Raw genomic sequence first — 11,047 nt, 5'->3', positions numbered from 1 at the left:
TGCTCTTTAATTATTACTGAGCTTATATTCTAGCTCAGCCATAGAGTATAAATATGGTCATAGTTAATGGCTATCGAGATAAACTTGATATTTTTTTTACAAAAATTGATTTATGAATGACAATTTGAATTTTTAAATGACCGGATAGTTTTACATTTGGTTTTTAATTGATCTATTTTTGCATGCTTATTTTTAGTATATAATTATTTATCTTCTTACTCTATTTATTTGGCTAAAGTGCTCATTGCTTAGTAGGTTGTCTAGCTCATTAATCTATATTCTACCATTTTTATAGATTTAGAAAACTAGCTTGACTTTAGGATTTGTTATGGGAGAACGACTAGAGACAAAATTTTGAATTTTTTTATTTAAACTAAGTTCTTATTAAAGTTGATGACAGACTTTAGAATATTATTGGTTTTTTGAGATATTTAATTTTGAATTAGTTATTTAAATTAAAGTTTGAATGATAATCATTTAGCTGCTTATTTATGACATCATGTTGAGATGTCTTGCATGTTTATAGAGAGAGTTTCTTGCGAGTATGCGGCAATTGACGCAACCCCAGCTCGGTATCTCAGTTGGGGGTGTGACAAAGCTATCATAGTATTTTACTTAAAGCATGACAAATCCTTTGGAACAAAAGAGTGCTAAGTAAACATGGAACATCCACCTTTGCTCATGCTATGAGGTGATCTCCATGGAAGCCCAATCAAAAAAGGAATAACCCTGCCTTCTAACAAACTAAACCCTAAGAAAACACATGAAGGAATAATTTGATATTGATTAGCACAACACAAAGGAAATCCCTCCCTCATCAAGCAATATATAGATCCTTTAGAACAGAAGAGTGCAAAGCAAACAAGGAACATCCACCTTTACCCATGCTATGAGGTGATCTTCACAGAAACCCAATCAAAAAAGGAATATCCCTGCCTTCTAACAAACTAAACCCTAAGAAAACACATGAAGGAATAATTCAACATTGATTAGCACATCACAATGGAAATCTCTCCCTCATGCAGTTATATATAGAACCCATGCAAGGCCTCCATCTTCATTCACTCGAAAACACTAGAAGTTCTAAGAGGGAAACAAAGCAAAGGAGGCTCTCATGGCAACAGGAGGTGCCGCTGATCGGCTTGTGTATAAAGATTTCGTCCCTTCACACAAGTGGGTTCGAGAGGAAGGAACTGACACACTCGTCATCGATATCCCAGGCACGCCTTCTTTCTCTTCAACTCAATCAATTGTAATTGTAGGTCCTTCAATGGAGTTAGAAAGTTGTAGATTTATAATTACTTTTCTCACATAAGTTGAAGTAATATATAAAGCTTTGACGAACTAGTTTACTTTGTACATATAGTGATAAGTTTCTAATAAAAATATTGCAAATATAAAGTAGAAATCCTCATGGAATTTGAATATGTCATGCCTCATATAGTTTAAACTAACCTTTTTGCATTAATTATAGGATTATGAATATTTTGTAATGCGTTTTCTCTGTTTGCTCGTAGAATTTAAGAAAGAGCAAGTCAGGGTTCAATTAGATTATTCTGGAAAACTGCATGTTAGTGGGGAGCGTCCTCTTGGAGACAACCGATGGAGTCGATTTGGCAGTGTCTTCCCAGTCCCAAAGAAATGCAACGAGTTCCAAGCTAGGTTTGAGAATGGGCGTCTCTATGTGAAAACATTACCGAAGTCCACCGAGCGAAAGCAGCTCCTGGTTAATGTAATTGTGGCCGTTGTGGTCTTGATTGTGATGGCATTGTTCGTGACCTCTAAAAACTAGCCTTTGCATATTTCCCTTGGGAAATTGGAGGCAGGATATGTAAAAAGAAAATAAGGCAAGGAATTGTTACCATTCTTTCTATTTGAAATGGCCTCTTGTATTCTAGAGAAATTTTGTGCGCAAGGGGAGATAATCCTAAAAACATAAATAGAGAAGGGATGGCATTGAGGATATTACATAAAATAGTCATTTCCTTAAGATAAGACGATATGGTGGTGTCCAATCACCAGTAAATTGATAAATATGATATTTGTCAAGGTAAGATGATAAGGAACAGCATCTATCTATCTATGAGATGATAAGCATAATCTTGTTAAGACTCCCTCTTGTTGGTAGCGGCCTGAGGGGCCGAGTCAACGTTGGCGGAGGCCGGGTTGGTCGAGTCAGTCCCGCCGCTTGCCAGCATGCATGCGCCGGTTAGTAGGTAGGTTATGCCCCAGGTGGGGTCCCTGAACCTATGGCTTAGTGTCGCCCAGTAGCCGACTCGAAGCGCTGGTTGGTGCGGTCTAAGAAAATAAAGTAGCGTCTTTACTATCAGTAGTCGCTTTTGTGTAATGGTCAGCACTTGATCCTAACAACTGGTATGAAAGCAAGAGGTCTCGAGTTCGAAACCCGGGCATCGAACTGGGGGGAGGGGGGATTGTTGGTGGAGGCTTGAGGGGCTGAGTCAACGTTGGCGAAGGCCAGGTTGGCCGAGTCAGTCCTACCGCTTGCCAGCGTGGATGCGCCGGTTAGTAGATGGGTTATACCATAGGTGGGGTCTCTGAACCCATGGGTGGTGTCGCCCAGTAGCCGACTTGAGACACTGGCTGGTATGGTTTAAGGAAATAAAGTAGTGCCTTCACTATCAGTTGTCGCTTTTGGTGTAATGGTCAGCGCTTGATCCTAAAAACTGAAGACGAGATGAGAGTATTTTTAGGCAAGATTTTTCCTAAAAGAAATTTCTCAACTGTCCAAGTCAGAATTAGAGACTTATTTGGAAGACAAAGTATTTTACATGATATCTAATTTGAATGTCTGCATTAAAATATAGGTCAATATTGTTAATAAAAATAACTTGCGATGCTTTTTTTTGACTAGGTTCATCCACTAGGAGATGAAAATTTTGATATTCTAGACTATTAAAGACTCAATGAATCAAAATATTCAATATTGTCTAAGATGATTCATGATATCTTAGTAATTCCTATCTCTACCTTTGCATCTGAGTCTATTTACAACACTGCTAGCAGAATTTTGAATGATTTTCGTAGTAACCTATCATCGGATATGGTTGAGGCATTGATATGCACATAAGATTAGCTTCAAGTCATATTGCCTCATCTTGTAGATTCAATTTCTAGAACATTTATAAACTTTATTATATATTAGTGCATTAAAACTTTATAATTTTTAATTTTGTAATTTTTTCGTATGTAGATAGTCCACCTCCTCATACAAATACAAGGTTAAAGATTACGAAACAATTATTGCTATTAATACTGATGATTAGCTTGTGCTGGTAATAATCATCTTTATTAGTATGTTTACATTGTTAAGAATATTGTAATTTTTATGCATATTAACTATATATCTAAGTGAAAAGGGATATTTTTTTCCAGCTATTTTCTATCAAGTCCAATCAAGGTCATGGTGAGACTGCAAATTTTGGAACTTTGATGATTTGCAATATATGCTCGATGATTATTTTGATCATCTAGATATATGGACCTTATTTTTATATGCTAATTTAGGGACTGATTTATTATCTTCATTTGTTGAAGGTTGTTTTGAATTTTGATATAAAGCTATTTACTTTTGTAACTTTATCTTAAAGACTCATTTGGTTTGTAGAAAAAGAAGAAGAAAAAATGTGGTCAATGAAAAAATAAATAAATACCTCTTATTTGGTTGGAGTTTTCAAAGGAGAGAAATGAAAAAGTAGCGTTTCCATAGGAATAAGATTACTATGTTTCATGGAGAAGAAAAACCCATGAGAGATATGAGAAAGCTACTTTCACACCAATTGAAAATTGGAGTCCCTTTTTTTTCAAAAAAAAAAGTATCTTTAAGCCATCAAAATTTATAGGTAAAGTCTTTCTTTTTATTAATGATATAATAGATATTTCATACAACATTTCTAGAAAAGTAGATTCTCAACCAAATATAAGCCACTCTGAGATATGCTACTTTTCCATGATCGACCAAACATGCTAAAACTATTTTTCTAAGTATCATATTCCTAGGAATCATCTTCTTAGGAAAAATATTCTAGTGAAGAAAATTTTTTTCCGCAAACCAAACAAGTGCTAAAAGTTCTTGGTAGTGTAACAAGTTGGCCGAAGGTTATTTTATCAAACGCTTAAAAGTGAATCAGTAACTTGATAGTTGTTTCTTTGGTAAAGTGAAAGAGATGAATGATATTATGTTTTTTGTTTGCAAAAATCAGTTGCTAAGGTGAAACTTTCCTAAGTTTTTATGTTTTTAAGTTATATAGTATATGTGCAGCAATTTTTGGTGGTCTCTATTTGTAGGATTTGTTACAGCATGATATAGTCACAACAATTGCATTTGGGGACCTCTAAATTTGTTTTGTTAGTTCGTAGAATATTTCAATGAGAGCAAATTGATCATTTTTTGGTTGTTCCCTAGAATTTGGAGAACAAGCTCCACCCAGGAGGTCCATTTGATCGTCTGGGTTAGCCAATGATCCTGACCAAGCAGCGTTTCTTAAAGTGAAGGAGATCAAGAATTGGCTGCTGGCCATGTTCGCAATGCTTGGTTTAGTCGGGCATAGATTTTTTTCTGTTTTGACTTTTGAGCCTCTAAGTTGTGATTTAAGACTTGCGTGAGCAATGTCTCTAACATAAAGATAGGTTTAAAATTGTTTTTATATTCTAATTTGTTTTGAGAGCAATATTGTTTATTGTCTATTTAGTGTGGTTAATAGTAGTTGGCTATGTGGTAATTAATAGATTTCTGTAATTGGTTGTTGAACTTCGTTGTCACCAAAGTAGATGTTGAAGGAAGAGATCAAGGTAGAAGAAAGCAAGGTGGAGGGAGTCCAAGCTGCAGCCACTAGTGAATCTCAGGAATCCTATTGTCTAATTGATTGTGAATGTTGAATCTCAATTGTAGAACCAGTCATGAATCTAGTTTATTATCTAATGAATTGGATCATCTAGTCAATAGTATGTAAAGTCATAAGCAGTGTGACCTTTTTTAAAAGAGAAGTTTGATATTTATTAAAGTGAATGTATAATATTTTGACATTTGTATTTCTTTATTCATTACCAAAATATCGTCCACATGTTTGTTGCAGTAGCTCGGGAAGTACAAGGATCCGGCCCAATCCGAACCAACTCGGACCGGCTTCTGACTCAAATTTTTTAGGTTAGAGTTGGGCTATATATTGACCCGATCTAATCCGAATGATCTGTTAGGTCAAAAATTTTGGCCCTGACTTAATTTTTTATTAGTTTGGGTTTGGATCCAATATTAGAATCTGATCAAAGAACCGAGTTGGGTCGGAGTTACTCATGATGCAGTCCGAGCCAATTTATTTGCACTCTGATATTTTAGGATCCGATCAAAGAACTGGGTCGGGTTGAGGTTAACCCATTTGCATTTTTTGTTTTTCTTGCGCAAAATAGAGGAAGAGAGGAAGGCAGCCATGGAATAGCTTGCAGCGATGGTGGGCAACAAAAAGCAGCCGACAGCGGTTGAAAAGGAAGCAAAAACAAGGGTTGAAACAGGTGGTTTGGCCCATTTGAATCCAAGCTCCAGTAGCTCCAGTCCACTTATCGGCGGCTGGAATTTGGCCATGGCCATGTACAGATGCGACCTACCGGAAAAAGGCCTCGGCGAGGATTGTGACGATAGCAACGTCGGCGATGACCAACGGTTAAAAAAAGAAGAAGTAAATATAAGGAAAAGAAGCTGAAATAGGGGAGGGGTTTCCGATCATTTTACGGCGATTTCTTGGCAGAATTTGGGCATGTGGATGCTCAACCAAGAAGGGGAAGACCAAGGGAAGAATAATGGATGGGATCGGTGGCTTCTTACCTCGCCTCCGACGAGTATTTGCCGCAGCCACAGCGTCGATGGTGGTCAGCATTTGGGAAGAGAAGGGAAGAAGAAAACCACCTCGATCGACTCTTGGAGGCCAGAGATCATCGGTGGAGGCTGAAGATGCATCGAAGGATGCCGGGGACTGGTTTGAATAGCCGCTAACTAGCAGAGTTCCTCGAATCGTCGGTCTCTTACTCGGAGCCCACCAATTTTACGAGTTAACCTCATAATAACTACAGGTGAAATGCAGGGCACAACAAAAACTAACACATCCATAGGTCAGCCCCTGAAGATAAAGTAATCGTCCCCTGAAAATTATGAGTCCACACCTGAAGAAATCGAGTCAACCCTAAAATGGCCCAGATAAAATATGGATAGCAATGAAAACTAATCCTTTCAGAAGTCGATCCTAATGAACCATGAGTCGATCTCAAGCAAACTCGAGTCAACCCCTCAAGTCGTGGTTGATTTTTGAGCTAGACGGATTTTTTGGGCTGGACTACGCATACTAGGCCAGTCAAATAGACCGAACCCAGCGTAGCATCGGGTCCTAAATTGATTTTTGGGGCTTCTATTTTTTTTTTCAAAATTCTCTTTGTTCACTAAATTCCAAATCCTCAACAGTCATCAGATGAGACTAGAGAGCAGTCCTTCCTAATCTGCAAAGAGTTTGTGAAAGATTAGAATGCCTAAATCTAATGAATGGACCTCCTATCGGGCTACACATATCTACAAGAAGGCGAACAGTGCTGCGGACTGAGTGGCCTCCTATACGGCTTATCACTCCGAAGAATTTATGTAGGAGAACCATGTGTCTGTCCCTTCTCTTTTGCACTATTTTTTTTTTTTTTTTTTTTGATTTTGTGGGCTGCTTCCATACCCGTTGTGTATGAGCTTCTGGTGTACCAAAAAAAAAAAAAAGAGGGACCTACCAGAGGGGCATAATCTAAGAGAGGCCATGAGATGGATGGATTTTGCATTCCGAGATCAATCCTGCACCCGGTTAATCCACAACTGAATCCTGGGCTTGGAATGCCATGGGGATCAGTGACCTCGGGTTGCGTCAGAAAGGGGCTGCAAGTGTTTGATCAAATGCATCAAAAAAAAAAAAAAAGTGCCACCTCGAAAACCTCTCCTAGATAGAGGATGTGGTGGAAGCCGTGCAAACAGGCTAAGAACAGGTCTTTCAACATGGTTGTGTGATTACTAATCATATACATGCTGCTACGCACAGCTGCCATGGGTGAGAAATATAGATAGACAAGAATTTGAGGATTTCCTGAGTGTCAATGTGTCATGATGGATCTATATTCCTTTATTTTCTGCTAAATGACATACAATGGTGTATCTAAAAATTTTCTTCTTGTGGGGCACTTTGTTTGTACTTCAAATTTCTTCTGAGTGTTATGCTGCATCTATATTCCTTTATGGCCTTAGCAAATGTTGTAGCCTCTTTTTGTTTTCAGTTAATAATGACCTAAAGAGATAAGATTGCTAGAAGGATTTCATCTGCTGAATGCAAAAGAGACCCCCTCATAACAAAATTTGCTGTTACTGGAACCAGAAATATGATTATACTGCCCAAAAAGAGTTGATGATGTAAATGATTAAGTAGTTTCTGGTTTCGAGGCAGATGCAAGCATAGATTCCATTAGCACATAGATGAAGATGAGAACATTTCAGTGCATGTCTCCAATCTTGCACCTATTTCATTGCCCAAGCAACAGCGATATAGTTGGTACGATCACCGCATTTTAAACTTTAAATTCAAATTTATCTTTAATAATATGGAAATATTAACAAATAGACTTACTATGACAAGTGACTAGAGACAGAATTTTAACATTTTCATTTAGACCAAGTTTTTATTAAAGTTAATGCTAGACTTTAGAATATTATTAGTTTTCCGAGATATTTAATTTTGAATTAGTTATTTAAATTAAAGTTTGAATGATAATTATTTAAATTTATTCTGCTGTTTATTTATGATATCATGTTGAGTTGCTTTACATATTTGTAGGAAGAGTTTCCTACGAGTATGCGACAATTGACGCAACTCCAGCTCAATATCTCGAGTTGGGGGTGTGACAATCATAGTGTTTTACTTAAAATACGACAAATCCTTTGGAACAGAAGAGTGCTAAACAAACATGGAACATCCACCTTTACCCATGCTATGGGGCGATCTCCATGGAAGCTCAATCAGAAAAAGAATAACCCTGCCTTCAAACAAACTAAACCCTAAGAAAACACATGAAGGAATAATTTGACATTGATTAGCACAACACATAAAAAATCCCCCCCATAAATTCTTTGGAACATAAGAATGCAAAGCAAACAAGGAACATCCACCTTTACCCATGCTCTGAGGTGATCTCCACGGAAACCCAATCAAAAAAGGAATAACCCTACCTTCTAACAAACTAAACCCTAAGAAAACACATGAAGGAATAATTCAACATTGATTAGCACAACACAAAGAAAATCCTTTCCTCAAGTAGTTATATATAGAACCCATGCATGGCCTCCATCTTCATTCACTCAAAAACATCAGAAGTTCTAAGAGGGAAACAAAGCAAAGGAGGCTCTCATGGAAACAGAAGCTGCCACTGGTCGGCGTGTGTATAAAGATTTCGCCCCTTCATACAAATGGGTTCGAGAGGAAGGAACCGATACATTCGTCATCGATCTCCCAGGCACGCCTTCTTCCTCTTCTACTCAAACGTCATTGTAGGTCCTTCAATGCAGTTAGAAAGTTGTAGATTTATAATAATTTTTCTCACATAAGGTTGAACTAATATATAAAGCTTTGATGAACTAGTTACTTTGTACATATAGTGGTAAGGTTTCTAATATAAATATTGCAAATTTAAAGTAGAAATCCTCATGGAATTTAAATATGTCATGCCCAATATATAGTTTAAAATAACCTTTTTGCATTAATTATAGGATTATGAATATTTTGTAATGCATCTTCCCTGTTTACTTGTAGAATTTAACAAAGAGCAAGTCAGGGTTGAATTAGACTACTCCGGAAAACTGAGTGTTAGTGGGGAGCGCCCTCTTGGAGACAAGCGATGGAGTCGATTTGACAATGTCTTCCAAGTCCCAAAGGAAAGCAACGAGTTCCAAGCTAGGTTTGAGAATGGGCGTCTCCATGTGAAAATATTACCGAAGTCCGCCGAGCGAAAGGAGGCTCTCATCGAAACAGGAGTTGCCACTAGTCGGCTTGTGTATAAAGATTTCGCCCCTTCATCCAAATGGGTTCGAGAGGAAGGAACCGATACACTCATCATCGATCTCCCAGGCACGCCTTCTTTCTCTTCTACTCAATCGTCATTGTAGGTCCTTCAATGCAGTTGGAAAGTTGTAGATTTATAATAAATTTTCTCCCATAAGGTTGAACTAATATATAAAGCTTTGATGAACTAGTTACTTTGTACATATACTGGTAATGTTTCTAATATAAATATTGCAAATTTAAATTAGAAATCCTCGTGGAATTTGAATATGTCATGCCTAATATATAGTTTAAAATAACCTTTTTGCATTAATTATAGGATTATGAATATTTTGTAACGCATCTTCCCTGTTTACTTGTAGAATTTAACAAAGAGCAAGTCAGGGTTGAATTAGACTACTCCGGAAAACTGAGTGTTAGTGGGGAGCGCCCTCTTGGAGACAACCGATGGATTCGATTTGACAATGTCTTCCAAGTCCCAAAGGAAAGCAACGAGTTCCAAGCTAGGTTTGAGAATGGGCGTCTCCATGTGAAAATATTACCCAAGTCCACCGAGCGAAAGGAGGCTCTCATGGAAACAGGAGCTGCCATTAGTCGGCTTGTGTATAAAGATTTCGCCCCTTCATCCAAATGGGTTCGAGAGGAAGGAACCGATACACTCGTCATCAATCTCCCAGGCACGCCTTCTTTCTCTTCTACTCAATCGTCATTGTAGGTCCTTCAATGCAGTTGGAAAGTTGTAGATTTATAATAAATTTTCTCACATAAGGTTGAACTAATATATAAAGCTTTGATGAACTAGTTACTTTGTACATATAGTGGTAAGGTTTCTAATATAAATATTGCAAATTTAAAGTAGAAATCCTCGTGGAATTTGAATATGTCATGCCTAATATATAGTTTAAAATACCTTTTTTGCATTAATTATAGGATTATGAATATTTTGTAATGCATCTTCCCTGTTTACTTGTAGAATTTAACAAAGAGCAAGTCAGGGTTGAATTAGACTACTCCGGAAAACTGAATGTTAGTGGGGAGCGCCCTCTTGGAGACAACCGATGGAGTCGATTTGACAATGTCTTCCAAGTTCCAAAGGAAAGCAACGAGTTCCAAGCTAGGTTTGAGAATGGGCGTCTCCATGTGAAAATATTTCTGAAGTCCGCCGAGGGAAAGGAGGCTCTCATGGAAACAGGAGATGCCACTGGTCGGCGTGTGTATAAAGATTTTGCCCCTTCATCCAAATGGGTTCGAGAGGAAGGAACCGATACAGTCGTCATCGATCTCCCAGGCACGCCTTCTTTCTCTTCTACTCAATCGTCATTGTAGGGCCTTCAATGCAGTTAGAAAGTTGTAGATTTATAATAAATTTTCTCACATAAGGTTGAACTAATATAAAAAGCTTTGATGAACTAGTTACTTTGTACATATAGTGGTAAGGTTTCTAATATAAATATTGCAAATTTAAAGTAGAAATCCTCATGGAATTTGAATATGTCATGCCTAATATATAGTTTAAAATAACCTTTTTGCATTGTTCATAGGATTATGAATATTTTGTAATGCATCTTCCCTGTTTACTTGTAGAATTTAACAAAGAGCAAGTCAGGGTTGAATTAGATTACTCTGGAAAACTGAGTATTAGTGGGGAGCGCCATCTTGGAGACAACCGATGGAGTCGATTTGACAATGTCTTCCAAGTCCCAAAGGAAAGCAACGAGTTCCAAGCTAGGTTTGAAAATGGGCGTCTCTATGTGAAAATATTACCAAAGTCCACCGAGCGAAAGCAGCTCCTAGTTAATGTAATTGTGGCCGTTGTGGTCTTGATTGTGGTGGCATTGTTTGTGACCTCTAAGAACTAGCCTTTGCATATTTCCCTTGGGAAATTGGTGGCAGCTGTGATTCATCAATTGTATAGGATATGTAAAAAGAGAATAAGGCAAGGAATCGTTACCATTCTTTCTATT

General features: G+C 37.6%; 1 protein-coding gene and 1 long non-coding RNA gene across 2 annotated transcripts in view; both read left to right on the top strand.

Moving 5' to 3' along the window:
• Positions 1-5,043, top strand: part of LOC120111703 — a 12,426-nt gene extending 7,383 nt beyond the window's left edge. Inside the window, exon 2 of the long non-coding RNA XR_005513162.1 lies at positions 4,789-5,043. This is a non-coding gene — a long non-coding RNA (uncharacterized LOC120111703). The remainder of the gene's footprint in view (positions 1-4,788) is intronic.
• A 3,344-nt stretch (positions 5,044-8,387) lies between these two features.
• On the top strand, positions 8,388-11,045 carry LOC103700126. The gene is made up of 5 exons (XM_039129557.1): positions 8,388-8,538; positions 8,835-9,149; positions 9,446-9,760; positions 10,057-10,371; positions 10,668-11,045. The coding sequence occupies exons 1-5, from the start codon at positions 8,433-8,435 to the stop codon at positions 10,940-10,942; spliced, it is 1,326 nt and encodes a 441-aa protein (XP_038985485.1). The 5' UTR covers positions 8,388-8,432; the 3' UTR covers positions 10,943-11,045.
• The last annotated feature ends 2 nt before the right edge of the window (positions 11,046-11,047 follow it).

This window comes from Phoenix dactylifera, chromosome 8, assembly GCF_009389715.1.
Source record: "Phoenix dactylifera cultivar Barhee BC4 chromosome 8, palm_55x_up_171113_PBpolish2nd_filt_p, whole genome shotgun sequence".
In the NCBI taxonomy this organism is placed as follows: Eukaryota; Viridiplantae; Streptophyta; class Magnoliopsida; order Arecales; family Arecaceae; genus Phoenix; species Phoenix dactylifera.
The sequence above is the reverse complement of the archived record's forward strand: the minus strand, read 5'-3'. Positions and strand labels throughout refer to the sequence as shown.